At 50.4% G+C, this 20,315-nt stretch overlaps 1 protein-coding gene across 8 annotated transcripts; it reads right to left on the bottom strand.

Annotated features, from left to right (window-relative positions):
* Nucleotides 1-26: 26 nt before the first annotated feature.
* Nucleotides 27-20,123, bottom strand: CFAP70 (cilia and flagella associated protein 70). 8 transcript variants are annotated; one of them, XR_014933938.1, is made up of 28 exons: nucleotides 19,863-20,123; nucleotides 19,354-19,465; nucleotides 17,593-17,779; nucleotides 17,149-17,247; nucleotides 16,821-16,900; nucleotides 15,641-15,817; nucleotides 15,146-15,328; nucleotides 14,579-14,670; nucleotides 13,413-13,512; nucleotides 12,342-12,476; nucleotides 10,894-11,061; nucleotides 10,603-10,674; nucleotides 10,006-10,097; nucleotides 8,116-8,176; nucleotides 6,915-7,106; nucleotides 6,182-6,313; nucleotides 5,410-5,535; nucleotides 4,788-4,921; nucleotides 4,595-4,710; nucleotides 4,295-4,450; nucleotides 3,416-3,466; nucleotides 3,005-3,091; nucleotides 2,747-2,899; nucleotides 1,857-2,018; nucleotides 1,355-1,444; nucleotides 518-619; nucleotides 318-365; nucleotides 27-139 (listed from the first exon to the last, which is right to left on the bottom strand). XR_014933938.1 is itself a non-coding variant. In XM_032447708.2 (28 exons), exons 1-28 carry the CDS (start codon nucleotides 20,117-20,119, stop codon nucleotides 59-61), a joined length of 3,429 nt encoding a protein of 1,142 aa, XP_032303599.2. In that variant the 5' UTR covers nucleotides 20,120-20,123; the 3' UTR covers nucleotides 27-58. The 8 variants fall into 8 exon arrangements, 4 of the variants coding, with proteins under 4 accessions (XP_032303599.2, XP_015732656.3, XP_032303600.2 ...); XM_032447708.2 differs by having other exon boundaries at nucleotides 3,005-3,075; XM_015877170.3 differs by having other exon boundaries at nucleotides 3,005-3,075; nucleotides 10,924-11,061.
* Nucleotides 20,124-20,315: the final 192 nt, after the last annotated feature.

Here is a 20,315-nt window from a genome sequence, read left to right as displayed (position 1 = left end):
ACACAGCAAGGAACGGGAGCGAGGAGTCAGCAGTAATGACTGTAATGGTTATAATGGTTCAGAAGGACGGGTCGCCGAAGCCGAGGCGCTGCTGGGTGGCGTGGAGCTCCTGCAGCAGGGCCGGGTCCGCCAAGCCGAGCTGCGTGGACAGGCCGTCAGGCATCCCACGAGTGTCGACATCACCCGTGGGTCCCCCCCCCTCCACGCTCTGCCCTCAGCAGTGACCGGCTTGAACCACGGGAGGGGGAGCAGCCACGGCTGGGGGGGGGGGGGCAAAAGAAACAGCCCACGGTCACGTCACGCGTGGGAGGACTCACCTTTGTGGCGTATTTGTAGCACTGCTCTGCCTCCAGCTGCCGCCCCCCCTGCAAAACACAGCGGGGAAGGGCTGAGCAGCAGGGCAGGGCGCTGCTCGTGCCATCAGAGCACTGCAGTCATTGCTCCCCCAGCCATTCGTGCCCCTGGGATGCACACGGTGTTGTTCACGGTCACCCGAGGAGCTGGCTGGGCAACTCACCTGCAAGCAGACAAGGGCCAGGTAAGCCCACACTTGAGCATTGCTGTTATTTAGGGCATTGGCTTCCGAGAGAGCATCCTCCGCTTCCACCAGCTCTTCCAGCTTGAGAGGGAAAGAAGAGAGGTGTGAGAAAAGGCAAAGAGTGGGCAGGAATGGCTTCAGAACTGAGCGGGCACCTCTACAAACCTAAAAACCTCTAAAAAACACTACAGATAAAGCAAAGGGGAAACAGAGGAGCCTGAGATCCTCTGTTTGGTTCTCTCAGCCAAAGCCCTTTGGAAGGAGCACGCAGGGTGGAGCCCTTGGAGACACTGCGCTGCTGGTGGCTGTGTCTGGGTGTCCTTGGCAGCCCTTCAGAGCTGCTGGATTCCTCTGGGCAGGGAAAGCACCGAGATTCCTCATTGCTGACAACCTGCTCCATCCTTTGTGGTGATGTGCATAAAGTTAAGAATCAGAAAACATCCGAGTTGGAAGGGACCCATCAAAGATCATCAAATCCAACTGGCAGTCCAATAATCACCCCATAAAGTCAAACCCTATGCAGGCACTCAGGGCAGAGCCCAGGCACAGATGATGTTGGGGCTGGGGGCTCTGGCAGTGGGACAAGAAGGGGAGGGATGCTGCCCCTGGTGCAGTACTGAGCCTGATGGTTCTATTTGCTGCCTCCCATACAAGCAGCCCAGGGTGCCACCCTGTGACCGTGACAGTGTACAGCACATGACAGCTTCCCAGAGCATCGGTTTCAAGGAGTTAAGCACTGAATAAAAGCAAAACACGCAGAACCAGACACAGCACCAGGTGACGTGAACTTGGGATCTCACACCTAACAGCACTTACCCTATAGCAGGCGATTCCCACTCCCAGCCAGGTGAGACAGGATGCAGAGCTCTTGCAGGCTTCCAGGTAGATCTGCTTTGCTTTGCCATACTGCCAGGAGAGAAATGCTCACATTGTTCTCTGCATCCCCTCCATACAGCCTCTCACCTCAGGGCTTTGCCCAACAACCCACCCCAACTGTGGCTCAGACACTGCTGGGAGGCTGAGTGCTTCCCCACTGCCCCCAAAGCTGGTGGCTCTATGCTGCCAGGAACCAATGCAGTAGTGTAAAAGACACCCTCGTTAATGCAATAATGAGACTGTCCCAGCAGCACATTGAGACTCGAGTCTGGCACAAAGGAGCAAGGTTGCTCCATGCTCCAAAGACTTCAGTACTCCATGAGGTTTTGCTGCACTGCTGCATCTCAGCTACAGGTGATGGTGTTCTGGACCTGGGATCTGGCATCTACTTGTACTTGCTTTGTGGAACATGCCCTATTTCCACTCCTGCACGGCTCCTCACCTCTTTGTTTTCCAGGTAAATGGAGCCCAGGCGCAGGTAGACAAAATGCATGTCTTCAGCATCCTCCACAAACCTGACAGTTCGCTCGTAGCACTCCTTTGCCTCCTGGAAGTCTCCCCTCAGGTAGCACAGATGACCCTTGAGAGCCCAGACATCAGGATTCTGTGCACACAAAGCCAAGAGTGAGATGTGGCTCAGAGACAGGCAGGAGAGAGACCTAAAGGAGGACCCCTGTGATCAGTAGAAGGGGGGAGCTGGCAGGTATTTGATGAGAGCAGGACAGGCTCTATGCATGGAATAAAAATCAAGTCAGCAGGCTGTCTACATAATACGAGCAGTAGAAGCCCCCTCCAGCCTTCCCTGCAGGGTGTCCTGGCCCATGCAAGGCTCCCAGCTACCACAAGTATGCAAGCAGCATTTGGAGATGGCAGCTTTAAAGCCTCTGCACCTTCCATTCAACCCAACACTGAAAAGCTGCCTTCTCTCTCTGCTGAATAGCAACCTTGTTCCCCATGAAACAGGGGCTGCCTCACAGCGTAGGGAAAAAGGATCAGGATCTACACGTTCAAAGGGAAGAGAAAGGCAAACAATGCAGAGAGGGGAGTCCTCGCTCAGAAATGCCGCCTGCCTGTGTGTGGAAGATGACAGACAGCAAATGATACACTGGGTAACGAGGGCAGCGCTGCAGCCACAGCCTGGGGTGGTTAATGAGCCCATAATTGTCCTCCCCCAGAGAAACTGCTGCGGATTACTATTAGAATTGCTCAGGTGGCAATGAAGCACGGACTCAAGGTTCACACACACAAACAACACAGGTGGAGACTGCTGCAGGATTCAGCCCATCTGCTACTTTGGGATGGCATCCTGCACCCGCAGACACGGAGGATTACCAGGAAGTCGATCCTAATAGCATTCCAGAGACAGTCGTCACATTTGGAGAACTCTCCCTTCAACAAGCACGTCCGGGCCAGCGCCAGGTAATAAGCACTGGAAGGACCTTCCTGCTGGATCAGCAGCTCGTGGGCAAGTGCCATGCGAACAAACTGCAAGGGAATGGCACACTAGTGTAGCTGGGGGAGCAGGCAAAACATGGGTATCCCCAGCAGGACACTGCTCCTCCCCCTCCCTTCACTCCGTGTTGAACTGACCTGGATGGCATTGAATTTCATCAGGAATTCCACTGCCTTCATGAAGATTGTACAGGGAGGTTGGCTGTCTCCTGAAATGGGATGGCTCTGTCAGAAAATGCATCTCCATCAGTCCCAAACTGAAACAAGAGCAGGGCTGAGCCCTTAGCAGGGACAGAGGAATCCCAGCAGCACAGTGTATAGCTCAGAAGATGACAGGGGAGGCACTGCCATCTCTTTGCCATCCATAATAGAGCAGAGCTTTGCTGCAGATTCCCCAGCTAAGGGAAAAGAGCAAGGCTTGATGTCTCACCTTACCATCAGAACAGCCACAGCCCACTGCTCCCAAGTTATTTCCCTCCCTGCTGTTTACATAGAGCCATCTCCCAGCCCTGGGCTCTCCAACCCAAAACCAATTTACCACTCCCTGACCTTCTGGGTCTGTCTCCGATGCTGAACCCTCTTCCTCGTCTGGAACCCCCTCTGCAATGAGACAGCCATTAGGTGCAAGCAAAAGAGTTTAGGGCAAACTGGCCAATTTGGAGCAGAACTCCAGAGAAATGGGAGAAAAGAAAATATATAAGAACCATCAGATTTCCATAAATAGGATGAAAATAGCTTGCAAGAGGTAATGCCTGACTCTCAAGTTTTGAATACAAGATTACCATATGAAATAGATATAAATGAGGCAATATCCCTTCTTCTGGCATATGACACTGGAGGCCTCTCTGCCTGCGGCGCTTTGCTTGGAGTGCTGATAGTGTCAGAAATAAAGCTAGTCAATATTTCCACAGCCCTGCCAAATATTCAGGACTTGGAACACAAAGCCCTGGCTTGAGCTGAAGCTGGATTCACAGAGGCCCCAAAGGAAGCCTTCAGGTCAGAACTGCCTCCAAGCAGCTGTTTTGTTGCTTTTGAATTGGTCAGACAGCGATTTCCAAGCTGCATTGGGAAGACACAGCAACAGCTTTCATGAAAGCTAAACCTGGACAACCCTAAATTACACCAGTCGCAGTGGTAGCCCTACCCTTCCAAGCCTTGAAAGGTCCATTCTGGTCACTGACCACACATCTATATATCAGCAGCAATGAGCTGGGCCAGAAAAATAAATGCTGTGTACCTGTATTTCAACCTCAGCATTTAAAGCAGTTCACTTGCCCTGCTGTCTTTGGCATAATTCATAGTGTGTTCAAGCTCACAGCCCACCACTGTGTCCTTTACCCAGCTTATTTCTCCTCTTTGGTCTCACTGTTCCGCTCTGAGCCCCCTCACTGTGCTATAAAGGCACCTCCTGGTTTTGCTAGGAATTACCTTCACTGGAAGACCCCACAGAAGTAGCACTCATTGTTTTTTTCCCTTTGCCACTGATGCTCCTTTCCCTGGCCTGCTGTGGTTGGAGTCTCTTCTTGGCTTCACGGAAGGCCATTCCTGCCTGAGTATTATTATTCTGCAGCTCATAGAACAGACCTATGAAATACAGAAATAGCAGCATAAGCAGAAATCTAACCCTTAGTCCTCAGATTACAGCAGCAGGGAGGAACAGCAGGAGAAGAAACAAGGCTTGGCTCTACAGGAATGCCTTCAGCACACAGTCTGGCTTTGCTTTTGTACCTGAAAGCGTCCAGGCTACGACACTGGATGGCTCCAAGCAACAAGCATCCTCAAAGAAAATCTCTGCCTCTTCATAGTGCTGCAGCATGACCGCCACAATCCCACAGAGCAGCAAGCTGGGGACAGGAGCAGCTCCCCATCAGCAGCATGCAGGACACCCATCACCTTCCCACCCACTGGGAGCACACAGCACCTTCTCACATGACGTGGGTTCAGAGAAAGAGCCTCTCGGAAGCACTCCTGGGCTTTGAGGGTGTCCTCGAGCAGGAGGCAGAACGCCCCATAGTCCAGCCAGTACTGGATGTTGCGATGGTCCTTAGTTATCCTCTGGACACAAGAGATTGACATTGGAGGGCTCTTGCCATCAAGCTCAGCACACACAGTGCACTGAGAAGACAGCTCTGCTATAACCATAGCTTTCCTCTGGCTGAGTTTAGCAGCTATTAAGCCCTTGTCTATCACATTCTAGGGTTTCACTTAATTGGGATCATGCTGGGCTTCCTCTAAGCCTCCTTCACCTATCAGTATCCTCCAGCTTAAGCTAGCCTCCTCTTAGCCACCTGATTGAGAAGCCAGTGCCCCCAGTGCAGACCCAGCGTGCCTTTTGGACATCTCATTTCCATTGGCCTTGAAACTGCAGACTCCAGTGAGATGGCCAGCTGCTGCCTCACATCCTCCAGGGAGCAGCATCTCCCTAGGAAATCCCTCACACATTCAGAGTGAGTATCCTGCTCATGTTCACCTCCGCCGTAATGGTGTGTTGGCTGCCAGCCCAGACACAGGATGGGGACAGGGAGGGACAGGGGCTCCTTTACCTGCTGGTGGTAGAGTGATGCCAGCTTGTAGTCCTTGTTGATTTCAGCTTCACGAGCAAAGAGCCAGAGCTGCTCATTAGTCACATGGATTCGAGGGACAGGGGAAGCAGTTTCTTCATACATTAGCTGGTAAGAAGTGAGACAGGGTTGGCCATAGCCAGGGTAAGAAGGAGGGTATGAACACTTCCCATGACAGCAGCAGCCCCCAGCCAACACTGCATGGAGCACAGCATGGCACAGCTAGGGCTGGATGAGTTGAAAAGCCATTCCAGCCTCCAGTTGATGGGAGCACAGCCTTGCAGTCCTGTGAAGCCATACCATCCCCAGGCACTTCTACCACAAACAGGAGGGGTAACACCCATCATCTGCAGTTGTGGCAAATTAAAGTATCCCTCAGATCAAGACCAATTTCTGCTTCCTTTGAGGTGGCACTAGTGACCTCAGCACACACTGGGAGATCCATGCTCTGCCTTGGGTGTGGGGGGTGGCAGATGGCAGAGACCCAGCCACCCTCACCATGAGCCACCTACAGCAGCTGTTACCAGCTGTATTTCACAGGTTTCACTGTCTGGATTTCACAGCAATGGGATATGCATGCACCAGATCCTGCCTCTGCATGTGGTTCAGGGCCCATATGTGATAACTGCAGCAAATGGAAGCACAAACCTGCAGGTGTCTTGAAGGCAAAAGTACCTTCGCTAGAAGTGGTGTCACTGGATTCACAGTGAAGCTATGTCCCAAATTACCCATCCCAGCCAGTGTTTCTCCCTACCTGGTTCAGGGCAACGTGCATCTGATCCACCAGGTACACATACAGCTCACTGAGAAACGCTTGGAACTGCTCCTGGGTCTCAAATGCTGTGGTCCTCAGGTATTTTTCCCTCACAATCTTCACTACAGCATACTGTGGAGACATGTAACAATTGAACATGGCAGGTCCCCTGAAAGCTGCATAATCATAACAATACAGAGCCATAACATGGATTGTCATAGAGAATATCCTGAATTGGAAGGGACCCGCAAAGATCATGGAGTCTAACTCCAACTGTCTGAAGCTCCATCCTAAGGAAGAAATCCAGCCCAGCACTTAAGAAAGGTAAAAAGCAAAACAAAACAAGCAGGGACAAATTCCTTTCCCACCTTTCTGCCCTTGCTTTCCCTGACATGCAGGTGCCCCTTTAAGGGACATGTGGAGAAGCCCCTTCTCCCTTAGGAAGGCTGTGAGCACTTTGCCTTCATCAGGATACAATGTGGGACAAATGGATGTGATCAGCCTTGCAGCCTTCCCCTGATAACAGGAAAAGTTCTCCCAGTGCATGCCCAAAACAGCCTGCTCTGTCAGGAAACAAACTGCCCTTCCCCATCTCTGCAACAGCCTCGGGTGACAGGAAGGGATTCTGTAGCAACACATCATGCTAAGTTATCACTGCGGAGCAGCAGTTCCTCACTGAGAAACTGCCAGGATAAAACAAGCAGGGAAATGAAACAGCACAAAGGATCCCTGCCTTCAGCTGTTCCTTAAAAGCAAAATATTTCCCAGAGCTATTGAGCTCAAAGTTGAGCTGACGCCTCTGTTCCTCCAGGGTTTGATGGTCTGTTGCTCCTTGGTTTGGTGGCTGCTTTCCAAACAGCTCGTGGTATTCACTTAGGATGGCAACTGCAATGTTTGCAATGTGGTTGTGATAATCTTCCACGGCCTAAGAAATAGGAAACATCAAGAAGTAAATAAGTGATCAGATTTCAAAAGTCACTTCATGCCATCAGCCTTGAAACGTCTTTTATTTGCCAGAGCCCACACCTCCCATTAGCTCCACCTGACTCAAGTTGCAATTAGTGTCACACAGCCTTTCCCATCCATGCCTCAAGGCTGCAAAAATACCTACACGTAAATACAGAAGTGCTCCTTCATCATTAGTTATTGTTCCTGCTACATTTTTCACTCAGAGTCCACTGGTTGTCTCTTCTGTAGCAGCAGAACTGGCTGCAAATACACTGTATCTCACTTGCTGAGAGCCCTTTGAAGCCACAGGCCAGACCCCCCTCAGAAGTACCCATAATCTCAGCAGGTAGAAGCTTCCATGCATGGCAATAATCAAAATGCATCACTTTGTGCCCTCCAGACAGTCCAGCACAAATCAATTCTGCAGCAGCACTGGGGTCATTGCTTCGTCCCCCACTGTTGCTTTGAATTTCCCATCAGCCAGGGGCCATCTGAGGACACGTTCCTTCAATGGCTGTTCCGTACCTACAGAAAACCAGCCAGTGTTCTCTGATCATTTTCTGGGGTCAGGAAATTGATTCTGGGTGACCCAAGTGGTGTTGGTGCTGAGTCTGTTCATATTTGTCTGGGCATTAAGAAGTACACAGAATAGGCTGAGACAAGACAATGTTGGGACTGCCCAGAGGCAAACAGCTCCGGTACCTCTCTCCATTCACTTCCAAACACCCCCACACTGCTGCTTTCTGTCTTTTCTACATCTCTCCCTTTTTAAGGGCTGCAAATACAAGTAACAGCCCAGAACCGATTTCCCAAGGCATCATACTACAAAGATAACACATCCCAAAGTTTTCTGTATGCTCCCTCTGCAAATCTCATTTGTGTGTTGCTGCAGGGCTCAGACTGGAGATGGAAATCTCTCAAGGGAGAGGGATGAGGATAGGACAAGGCAGCAGGGTGCTGATGGGGCCATAGGCTCCTGCACGTACCTTCTTGGCTCCTCCAGGCCGGGGAGGCAGCAGAGGGCGAGGGGGAATCATCTCCTTGACCCTGTCAATGTGAAGACAGAAGGGATCAGCACCTTCAGTCCTTAGAACACAATCCTGCCCACCTAAAAAGGTGTCACATCCTTGTGTTGGCTCCTACACAATCAGCAAAGCAAACTGCTTCCCCCACACCAAACCTAAACCCTGTAGCTGATCTGCCAGCTCAAACAGCCTCTGGGCAGCTGACTTCTCCAGGTTCAGGTCTCTGTATACTCAGAGATCTGAAAGGATTCAGTGATGAGATGCAGCTCTCCTCTCACTCACCTCGCCCACACAAACAGTGATGCCACAGCCTCTGCTCCTGTCCCCCTGTCATCCCCATCAGCTGCTTTTGCCCATGAGCCTCAACATGAGGCTCCAAAATACCCTTCAGAAAGCTGCTGCTCCTGCTGGTCACTCATCCCACACAGGACGTATCCCCACAGGACACGAATACAGTCATCTAACTCTGCATGAGGCTGCTGTAGGCACCAGGGAAGATGCCAGGTCTATGGAAATCACAGTGATCTTAAGCAGCAACGTGTCCTTTTCCTTCTTTTGCACACCCTGCTGTGCTGTCTGGTCCTCTTGTTCTGCAGTGCCTCCCTGCAGAGATCTGGCATCACTCCTTGAGAAGCCACTGAGCCTGAACAGTGCAGCGCCCACACTCACAGTCCCGCTTCAGAAGAGCTCCCATCACTGCCGTGTTACCTCTGCTAGTGGCACAAACGAGAACCAAACTGCTTCACTTCCAAAGCAAACCGAGCACAGCAGCAACTCGAGCAAAGTAAGAGCGGAGGCTGACAGGAAATGTTGGATGCAGACCAGGAAAGGGAGTTGTGCTTTGCTAATGAGCTCTGCATTCAAGCCACCTTCCAGGAAATAAAAACAACAACAAAAAGCATCATTGCTGAACACGTGTGCCAGGACACGTGTATGTGTCATCAGCTGAAGCCCCCCAAGAAAGGACTTTCTATGCCACTCAGATCTGATTTTCCAGGCTTCCCATCCACAGCTGCACAAGGCAGGTGAGCAAAGAGGAATTACAGTGAATTTCTGTAAGCTGCAGTAGTGTAGGAAGCAAATAAAAAGGCTCAGGGGAAAGTCTACTGTAAGGGAGCCTCGCTTTCCCCAAACCTGTTTTCCTGGAAGACAGCAGGCAGAACAAAAGACAATGCACATATTTCCTGTTGAAAGAATAGCTGCTGCTGTGTGGTTTCTCCTCATGTTTCTGGCCCGTGCATGATGTGGTTTATTCATTTGCTGTATTTTCTCTTTTTTTTATCCAATTAATTACACATGTTAGGTCTTCTGCAGGTAGCACCACAGCAGGGCTACTGCTCCATGGACAGGAAGCAACCGCCTTAAATTAAACACACAGGGAAAGCCTCAAAGCCTCAGAGATGAGAGCACAGCTCTACAGCAGAACTGTAAGAAAAGCAGAGCCCAGGAACAGGAAGAAAGGTGTGAGAAAGCTTCAGAAAAGCAACAGAATGCTATTGTGAAGTTAGAGCAGTGTTACCCACAGCAGTCCACTGGTGGCCAGCCCTGACCAAGCAGCTGAACATCACGTGCAAGAGGCAAGCGGGGGGGGGATTAATGGGAAACAAAGCCTGGACAGGAACACAGATACTGCTGTGCAGAGATGCCAGCTCAGATGAATGCAACTGTTTCCCAAAGCCAGGCAATGGCACTGCTGAAGCAGCCTGATGGATCTGTCCTCCTGATTTCAGTGGGTGTTGGATGAAGCCTTCAGCTGCTGCTTGCAGCAATGGGTAGGTTCCCTATACAGCCTGGTCTGTGCCCTGCAGCATTGAGCTGTCAGCTCCAGAGTTATAGCATGTCTTTACACACCTTTTGGTGAGCTCCTCTTGCTGTCGTTTGGGTACCAAAGCCTTGTCCAGCTTTATCTCCATCATCAGGAATGTTCCTGCTTCAACATATTGCTGTGAAGATAAACATTGCTCTCAGTGTTGTGCTACCTCAAGACATTACTGACAAGATGAAAAACTGAACATTCAGCTACAGATCTTCAGCAAATCCTCTTTAAACCGTAGAGATCCTGCTTGCTTTAGAACTTGCACTCGAAATGATTTACAGTAGAAAAATTCACCTTGAGAAGTCAGTCTAGAAAAAAAAAAAAACAGCAACCACCCAGCCAATCATTTTGCTTGGAGGATTGAATACTCATTCTGCATTATTTTGAGAGAGAAGTCACAAAAAGGAAGAAACTCTTCTAAATAATGCCTAATTATTTATAGAGACCTTCTAGCCCGATGTTAGACTTTCCTCCAGCTGAACGTCACTGGAAGAACTCCAGGACAGCATCTGCGTAAAACATCCCTTGTCTCCAGCTCACTCTTAAATAACTTCATTAGGTGAAAGGTGTGAGACGCTGATGCAGCCATGGTCTAGCATGGTCTTTTCTTCTCTTTGGAGATACAAAATTACCTTTCCTTCAGGATTGAGAGATGCAGCATCTTCAGCAAGATCTGACAACTGCGTTTTTGTTAAGTTGGACATCTGTTGGAAAGCAGGAAAAGACATCTCGATTTCAGATCCAAAACTCACGCCCTCATCAAGTGAGGATGTGATACATTTGTTCAGATAGCATTTACTAGAATTGCAAGGTGATAAGCATCCCTCAGCTGGCTAAAGCAATGCAGCATCCATCCCTGATTCTGACTACCTCTGACGTAGAAAAGGTCCAAGTGTGCTGCAATATGCGTCTCTAGACCTCACCCTTCTGCTTAATTCATGTTCTCTGGTTACCTTCTCCTTATCTTCCTTCTGGGACTTGCTGGGAACAGCTCTGGAAAGAGATGAATTGGTTCCTGGGGTCCCTGATCCTTCTTTAATCAGACTGATCTGAGGACGGAGATCTCGCAGAACACTCTGCTGCCTTTTAGTCTGAAGGGTGTAGAGGGTGGAAAGAAAAGACAGAAGTGAGGAAACTGAAGGACAAGGCATTCCTTTACCTTAACCTTTCACATCACAGAACACAGAGTCTAAATACATTAAGCAGCTCTGCAACCTCATCCTTTCCCCACAGGCAGTTAGCTGCTGTGCTCAAGGCCAGCTCTGATACCACACAGCTGTACAACCTCAGGTCTGACTGCTAAGAAAAGAGCTGCCTGAGAAAGCCTCACTGGAGCCTCCTTGCTCAAAGGCTGCAGTTTCACCTGGGCACTGTCCCTGGGTTCTTGCACGAACACAATTCTTGATGTGCCTCACAGGCATGGACTTGCCTGGTGATGTGAACTGCTAGAAGCAGTGGCTGCCCTCCCCAGCTGCACCCTGCATTGTGTTTTAGGTACTGCTGCCTGCCCTGGGGTGACTCAGCTCCCAGCCCTCTTTCCCAAGCAGAGCAGTTTCCCCTGACACACCTGCGACTTGCTGGGACCAGGTTTTTCACTCTGCCTGTTTACACACTGTGTGAGCACCAAGGCAGGGCTCCCAGCTGTCAGCACTAAAGGAGTTGGGTCAGCAAGGACTCAGCCATGTGGTATGTCCTGCTTTTTCCCCCAGCAGCAGCAGGGAGGCACAGAGATGGGCTGTAGTTCCCCCAGCTCGCACAGCATGGGCTGCAGCACTAAGGGAACGTGGGCAGTGAAAGCAAGCTGTGCATCTGCCCTCCTGAAACAAGCTCAGGTCTGTTTCAGGAGTACTGTGGGAAAACGGAGACGTAACTGTCACTTTTAGTAACAAGGAGAGGGGGGGGAAGAGAAAGACAAATAAACCTCCACGAGCTACAGCTGAAAGAGCTCCAGTGACAGCTTTTCTGGTTGTTGCCTGGGGTAACGCTATCCTTTTAGAGCCACTGTTTGCTCTTCCCAGCAAAGCAGTTTATTTGTCTGCGCTCCTGAGTGGGGAGTGAGAAGCAATCTCACAGCTCTACTTACTCAGCTGCTGACAGAGAAGGGAGTGCACTGAGATCCAGAGCCTCCCCCAGCCCCTAAACCTGCTCACCCACACCCAACAATCACCTGCCTTTGAGAAGGCTGCGCTCAGCAGCTCCTATCATTGCTCTCCAGCTCCAGAAGAGCAGTGAGCTCTCAGATCTGGCCTTTGAGCACTGCTCTGCCCATTCTTCCTGCTCCCAAACACCACACTGCTCACCCTGCCTTCACCCACCCTGCACAAGCAGCTGCAGAGGTGGCACAGAGCCTGACTGTTCCACCAGCTCTCACCTTCTCGAGCACCTCGCTGTCCTGGTAGGCAAAGACACGAAAAGCACCTCGGATCCGCTTCACGCCAGGACACAGCAAAGGCATCATGTTGACATATGCCACACCATGGAAGAAAATCTGCTTGTCCTCATCTCCCTGGAAACACAGATCAAGGCACTGAGATACCGAACAGACTGTTATTCTCTTAAGGAAACAAGGTCACTGATCCCATTAAGAAAAGGCCACGCAGCAAAGCGAAGCACCTGACAAGCCAGGGGCTCTGTCACTGGCACACAGCCATGGCAATCCAGACAAAAACACTGGAGTCATTCGATATGTAGAATATCAATTTTATTCCAACCCCAGCAGGGCAGCCGTTCTCCCCAATGCCCACACTGTGCCACTCCTCAGTACAGTCTTATCCTGATCCGGCTGCCAAATTACCAGCCACCTGGTTAGGAATCCAAATGACCCTATTGGAGCTGTGAGCATCTCAGGTTTGACACAAGTCAAGCAGCTACAGAAGCCTGAGTGCTTAGGCCAGCAGAAGACCAGTCAGGGTAAGGTGAAGTATCTCAGTCACAATCCTGGCACCAGTGGGCGACAAATGAGATTTAGACCAACTTTGCCCTGGAACATATTAGAGACTGTCACAGAACCAGCTGTCGGGAGCAGAACCATTAGCAAAGGAGCTCTTTCTCTGCTATGTCACTTAAGTTGAGGTGCGAAAGCAAAGCTTATTTACACCCACAGAAAACAGGCATGAATTTCTTCATGCACAAGAAAACAAAACCAAAACAACATTGGCTGAAGATAAGCTTCATGAATTACTTCACTTCTCCAGAAGTGCCCCCTCCCTGCCCTTTTCCACCAAGCTACACGCCTGGAAGCTTTTAGGAAACAAAATCTCACCCTCCTTTGTTTATTTAGCAGCTCTATGAGGCTGATTAAACCCTTCACAAAGCCTCCAGCCCTCTGACTTGCTTTGGCTGGTTCACGGCTGGTTTTGGTGTAACAAAGGTGTGGAAAAAAGTGCTCAATGACAAAACGCTGCTCCACAAGCCATGGCAACATGTCCCTCCCCACTTCTACCTTGTCAGCTTTGCTGGTTTTCCCTTTGCTGGACGGGGTCAATGGCATCCTGCAGACCTCCACGGGCCAGTACTGGCACTGTGCGATTCGCTTCTTCAGGCTGAATACAGAGGAAGGCATTGAGAACTTGCAGAGCTCAGGATCTCCCCAGTTAGCCACGCTGCCCTCCCTTCTGTCCCAGTGGCCTCATATCCCTCCACCTGGCTTTACACCACCCCACTCCCATGGCACAGCAACCAGCCTTGCACCATTGAAACAAGAGCTTTTGGGACATGTTCCATTCCATCCACCACTACATACATTTATGGCACCACCAGCTATAAAAGGATTGCAAGAGCAACACACATACGGTTTCTCTCTCCTGTTTACATCAGAATTGAAGCAAAAAAAAGAAGAAAACGAAATATGATTAATGTTGGTATAAATCCAAAGCGGATCCCAGGCTGAGGAGTATGTATGTATGTATGTGGTGGGAAGGGGAACAAAACTCCAGCAGATAGAAAGGAATATTTCCACATGAGAAATTCCTTGGCTGTGAAGCACACAGCCATGGTGAAGCTGAGGCCAAGAACGTTGCAAGAGTCAACGAGAAGTGCGATGCCTATCCTGATCTTGAACATTTCTGGAGCTATTAAAAGTTCTGTTTATCCAATAAAAAAGCAAGTGGAAGAGTGCCCATGTAGAGAGAAAGGATTTTAATATACTGGGAATTCAACCAAACTCAATTAGCAGCTAAGAGGAAAGCTGTGTGGGTTCACCATGGCTGCCCCCCCCCCGTTCCTTCAAGCCTTCAGGTGACAGTGGTGAAGAGGTCATGGGAGGGAACACAGCCGTCATTAAGTGTTTGCACTGCAGAAGGAACAGTAACCAGCTCCAACTGCTGGCAGCAAAAGAGAGCATTTACAGCCTGAAGACAGCAAATACAGCCAATTCATCTTCTCCCACCGATGCAGAGCTAAGTTGCTGCCAGCAATTAAATGCAGTTAAAGTGCTCTCTTGCTAACACTAGCACCTTCAGCCAGCAGACAGCATAGGAGATGTACGGCCACATAAGAGGTCTAAGAAAGTTTGTGCATTGCTTCTCACCACCCAAGACAGGTCAATTAAGTGCATTCTCAAGCAGTTTCTCTCATCACTCAGTGCTGGGAGGTTCTTGTGCCCCTTACATGAGTACTGCAGCAGGATCAAGGTAACAGCGTCGTTCCGTGTCCCACACGATTCTCTTTGTGCTTTCTGCCTGGATCCTAAACTCCCTGTCCTGAGAGATGTAATATATGGTCAGGAGGAGTGTATTGCCAGGAGAGCAAGTCCCACAGCCTGCATCACCCCCAAATCACCTCCCTAAAATGTTCCCTGGGATAGAACATGACTCAGAGAGGTGTCCCACTCACCCAACACGGGATACCCCAGCAGAGTAAGTGAGCAGCCACAGTACTAGGAGCTTGGCTCACAAAGAGGCAATACAAAGCCTCAGCCCAGCAGCTCAGGAGTGATGACTAGACTTGCCACATGCACTCCTGGGAGCCCTCCTGCAGAGTGTTAGCATTGTGGTAAGCCAGCATGCCTGCCCTGCTGGCTTGCAGAACCATCTCCACTCCCAGACACTGCACACAGAGCTGACCACCCACCTTCCCCCCAACCCTCCTGAAATGAGTCTCTCAGTGTCTTCATCAGTGCCTTCAGGGAGGCCTGATGGTTCTCTTCCATCCAGAACACTGTCAGCCCTTCCTCACCTCTGCCTTGTTGAGCTCTCCATCCTCATCCTCATAGGGACCACCAAGAATGAAGGAGTTGGGTATGTTCAGAGCACCAGGGGCCGTGACATTAGCAAGAGACCATTTTTTAGGTCGGGGTAATGGTTCTTTGTCACCATCAAGCTTCAGGATGCCATTCATGAAGAGCAAAGGGACTTCTTTCTAAAGAGACACAAGAATGAAAGGACTTCTGCCTCCAACATGAGCAAGAGCAAGTGTCAGCTGCTCCGAGCTGTGCTTAACAAAGCATGGAAGCAGTGCAGGGGCCTGGCTTGAAGAACACACTCCACCACATGCATACAAAGAAGGGAGAAAAAAAATCACGGCATGGAAAAAAACCTGCCAGTTTCAACCCAAATTTTGCCATGCAGTTCTTTATCCGTGTTAAAGAAACACCAGGGCTGTAGCCCCACGGGTCTGCTCACTTGTTCCATGATGGGGGACCCACCTCGCTGTGCCAGGACCCAAACTCACCTTCCCAACTGCTGGTACTTGCAAGCAAGCCATGTAGTTTTGTGGTGGTTCAGTGGGAACAAATGCTTCGGGGACAGAATAAGCTGCCTCCAGCGTGACACTCATGAAGCTCCCATCTGAAAGCTGACTTGCAGAAAGGAGGGGCTTTTTGGTGCACACAGACACTTCAAGAGAACACTGCAGGGGAAAATGATTTAAAAAACAGCTAATAACTGGACAGTTAGAATTCTCTGCTCTTGTGGGAGAAGCAAGCAGAAATCCAAGGCTAGAACATAGAACGGTATCTTATTCCTCACTTCAGATGTTAAAGGAAACAGGCACAAGAAAGGAATTTCATGGTCAATCTTTCCTATGTCCAAATTGTGATATTGGCACATTTGCCTCAGAGCCTACAGAAGGCACAGCACACATATAGTCAGGATCTCTGACAGGAAAAAGAACACCAGGGATAGAAAACAATGCTCGTGATTCAGAGCATGTGAAAGCTACAGTTGCACTTACAGCTCTGTCCTATCTCCGTGTACTGTGTACAGTCATTAGCTACCTGCCCGACCCTGGATGGGTGCTGCACAATGAAAAGCCAGCTGTTCAGCATTTATCATCTTTCCTCCCTCATGGGTGGCCCCATGCCTTGCTTATTATATCATTTAAATACAGGAGTGTGAATGCAATACCTATCCACCTTCTTCACTCACGGTGCTAAGCAGACGAAGACTCAGGAGCAAAGTTAGACATTTTTCCAGTCTCTTACTTCATACCCTGTTTTATTCACTGGGTACTTTTCAATCTGCTGAATGAATGAGGGCCTTGAAGGAAAGGCAGTCGGAGGTTGTGCAATAATAGACTGTGAGACATTTTATTCATAGAAAGGAAGACTAATGAAGTTGGGCAGGTAATCCTGCCTTTCCCTTTTTCTGAATTTTCACTACGATTTCTATCTTGAATATTTTTTTCCAAGGCAATTTGGTAGCTGCACTCATTAGCATTTCCTAGCACGACCTCACCTATCATAAGCACCTTGGAACAGACGTCAATGGGAGTACGAAAAGCCTCCAAGCTTTTAATATATAGGGCTGTAATATATCTGTGACGAGCTAGGTGGCTGAGTAATGCTCGTCTGCCCCATTAAAAAGCAGCAGAGAGCCGAATGAGCGAAGGAACAGTTCCAAATTCCACATACCTTGGCCTCTGGGTGAAGGCTTTCTGATGGAGATGTAGACACTGCATACAAAGGAGCCAAGACTGTAAACGAGCACTGTCCTGAGAAGAACCAGCAAGGAGGAAAGCTTACAGTGCAACCCTCTGCAGAAAACTTCAGCCTTTAAGTTGTGCTGCTACAACTCCTAAAGCTGAACTGCTGCTGCCATCCCCTCTCCCCTTTGGCCCCAGCTTTCTAAAGACTAAGAAGTCCATTTTCATCAGGAGGAGGTTATTTATGATGAGGAGTCCATGAGCAAAGATCACTAATACCAGGGAACAGGAAGTGGCTGTGGAAGTCCATGTTGTACCTTGCAGCAGAGGTAGAAGGTCCAACACAGCTTGGCCAAGTGGCACGGTCTTCTCCTCCTTCTGTTTCTTGTCCTTTTGCAACACTTCTATCACTGTCACTATAGAGAAAAATAAGACAGGAGCTGGCAGTGTTTCTCAGCTTCAGAGAAGTTTGGAGCAGCAAGCTCTGGCAGGGGCTGCAAAGGGTCTGCGTCAGCTCCAGCACATGCTCCTGTATCACCTCACATGGCTGACAAGAACAGTGAAGCCAAAGGGCCAAGCCAACATGAAAGGGGATTCTTCCAGCTGGCACAGAGGAGAACAGAAGGGCTGAGATTCCCCCACTGCTGCTGCTTAAGTGCTATTCTTGAACATGTGACTCCTTCAGCAAGAAGGCAGAGTGCAGCAGCTGACAGCACCACCTCCACCCCTCCAAGGAGTGACACTCTGCATCAGGTACTTACAGAGTGCAGGTTTTTGTGCAATGTCGACCCAAGAGTTGGGCCCATCGGGGCTGTATTCAAAGCTGGCCGTGAAGTTGTAGTTTGCCACCCCGTTTGGTGCGACTTCAGTCTTGGAGGAGTCTCCCAGGATCACCCCATTGAACTCCACATGAACCATCGTCATTGAGGTGTCACTTTTGAGACTTTTCTGTGAAACACAGACAGATAACAGATTAAGCAGATGGTTTGCAATAAAACAAAGTCACCTCCAGGAGGGGGCTTTAGCTCTCCAACCTGGACAGAGCACATTGGTGAAACCTTCTGGCTGTTCCAATGCAAGAATGGGGAAGAGGCACAGAGCACAGCTGTGCTGAGACCTGTCTTTAGGAAGGACATTTCCTGGTCCGCCACGCTGTGATGCCTCAGGGATTAAAAAGGGGATGAAAGCCGTATCTAAAGCATATCCCAAAATATCCCATTGATACAGCACTTCCAAGAAAGCTGGGATTTTTGTTGTGTCCTAAGAAGGTTGTCTCTGAGCTGCATGGCTGAGCTCACAGGACACTCGTGTGTATCACATAGCTGCAGCAAGCCCTGAAATCAAGCCAGGGCTCCAGCAAGCTCTTTGGGGAGCTCTGGAACGTGCTGCTAGGCCAGCTTTACACACAGACAAAGAGGTCAAAGTTATAACACATCTCCACAAAAGGCCACAAACACGGGTGAACAGGCATGGTGACAGCACAGCACCTTGCAGCCACACACCCAGGCAGCTCTGACCTGCGGGCACATCCACTGCAGGGTGAGGATGTGATGAGACAGCAGCTACAGGAGGAGCTCCCCTCAGGATAAACACAGTTCCCTTTTCCATTCAGAGAAGAGTGACCACCTCCCCACTGCATGCAGGGACCATTCCGGGCCCTGAGCTCCTGCTCTCCATGTCACTGGGTTAATTAGTTCCATATTGGCTTTTGCACAAAAAGAGACTTCATTCACTTGATTTTAATTTCCCATCGTGCTTACTGGCTCCATGAGCATGCATTATGTGAAAGGCTAAACAGAAGAATCCAATTAACCTTTCCCATTAATTATCTTATTCTCCTCTCATTCTTCTCTACAACTCTAATTAAACAGATTCCGTGTTTCACACAGTTGGACCTTTTCCATATTATTGTTATTATTGTACGTTTGAAAGCCTCTCCCCTTTAGCCATAGCCAGGGCATCCACAATCTCTCTGGGCAGCTGTTCCAGCACCTCACCACTCTCAGAATAAACAACTTCCCCCTGACATCCAACCTAAATCTTCCCTCCTTCAACTTAAAACCTTTTCCCTTGTCCTGCTTTCAAAGAGTTGGCTCCCCTCCTGTTTGGAGGCTCCCTTTAGATACTGGCAGGCTGCACTGAGGTCACCCTGCAGCCTTCTTTTCTCCATGCTGAACAAGCCCAGCTCCCTTGGCCTGTCTTTGTAGGGGGGGTACTCCAGCCCTCTGATATTTTTGTGGCCTCCTCTGGACCCTCTCCAGCAGCTCCCTGTCTCTCTTGCACTGAGGGCCCCAAACCTGCTTGCAGTACTCCAGATGGGGCTTCACAAGAGCAGAGAAGGACAACCACCTCCATGTCCCTGCTGGCCACCCCTCTTCTGACCAAGCCCAGAACACCATTTGCTTTCCAAGCTGCAAGAGCACCCTGCTTTCTCACATTACACTTTGAATCCACCAGGACCCCCAGGTCCTTCTCAGCTCCCATTGACTAAACCAGCTGGGACACATCCAGAAGAGCTTTACCAGGTCCTGGCCCTTCACCACGGTGATCTGTACCACGTTGCTCTGTAACGGCTGCGACTCGCTGTGAGCAGATGTATCATGAGGGCTGGACTCCTTGGGGACCTCCATGGCTCTATGGGATAAAGAATGAGACAAACATAGCATTTCTCCTTCCATGCAGCTCAAGAAGGTCCACCCACCCTTCAGAGGGGACCGTTCCCAAAGGATCACAATGAGCTTGCAGCGTTATCTGGGGCTGTCAACACTGCAAAAAGGTGGCTTCAGGAGGGCTGAGTGTTACAGGAGGAGAAGAAGAAGGAGGAGAAGGAGGAGGAGGAGGAGGAGGAGGAGGATGAGGAGGAGGAGTAGGAGGAGGAGGAGGAACTCCATGTAGAAGTGACCCAGGAATCACTCATGTAGGCCCCAGGCCTACAGCCCACAGGTGGGCCGTGGCAGGGCCAAGGGCAACACAACCCTTCCTAAGGCCTCAGTGCGGGCTGCCTGCAGCTCCCCACACCCAGCACCCTTACCGCAGAGCCCGAGGAGCCGGGAGGAGCCCCGGGGGTGCGGAGCGGGCGAAGAACCGACGTGAGCACCGGGAACCGAACTGGGCGGCGGCGGGACGCGAACCCGCGGCCTCAACTGCCTCGGGGGGCGGGCGGCGTCGAGCCTGGCTTCCCGCAACCACGGCAACGCGGTTTATCTCGCGAGATGGGCAGATTTCGCGAGATCTTAGCGCTGGGGAGCCGGGTGTCAATCCCGGCGCCATGTTGGATGTGGGCGCCATGTTGGATGTGGGCGCCATGTTGGATGTGGGCGCCATGTTGGATGTGGGCGCCATGTTGGATGTGGGCAGCCTGTGGAAGGCTGCTTTGTGGATGGGGGTGTGTGTCAGTGTGTCCCCATCACCCCCACTGACCTGCATCCCGTTCCCTGCACTAGCAGCAGCCATGGTGCCTGCCACTCACTCACCTTCACCTGTG

The sequence above is a fragment of the Coturnix japonica genome, chromosome 13, assembly GCF_054131305.1.
Source record: "Coturnix japonica strain WE chromosome 13, WE-NBRP24, whole genome shotgun sequence".
NCBI classification, from domain to species: domain Eukaryota; kingdom Metazoa; phylum Chordata; class Aves; order Galliformes; family Phasianidae; genus Coturnix; species Coturnix japonica.
This window is presented reverse-complemented; position numbering and strand designations above follow the sequence as displayed.

Excerpts from the sequence above, each read along its gene's own strand:
- CFAP70 (XM_032447708.2), bottom strand. The coding sequence starts at position 20,119 with ATGGCGCCCACATCCAACATGGCGCCGGGATTGACACCCGGCTCCCCA. Across the intron at positions 15,329-15,640 it reads AAGTACCAGCAGTTGGGAAG|AAAGAAGTCCCTTTGCTCTT; the intron begins GTGAGTTTGGGT and ends GTGTCTCTTTAG. Across the intron at positions 13,513-14,578 it reads GATCCTGCTGCAGTACTCAT|CCTGAAGAAGCGAATCGCAC; the intron begins GTAAGGGGCACA and ends CTCTGTATTCAG.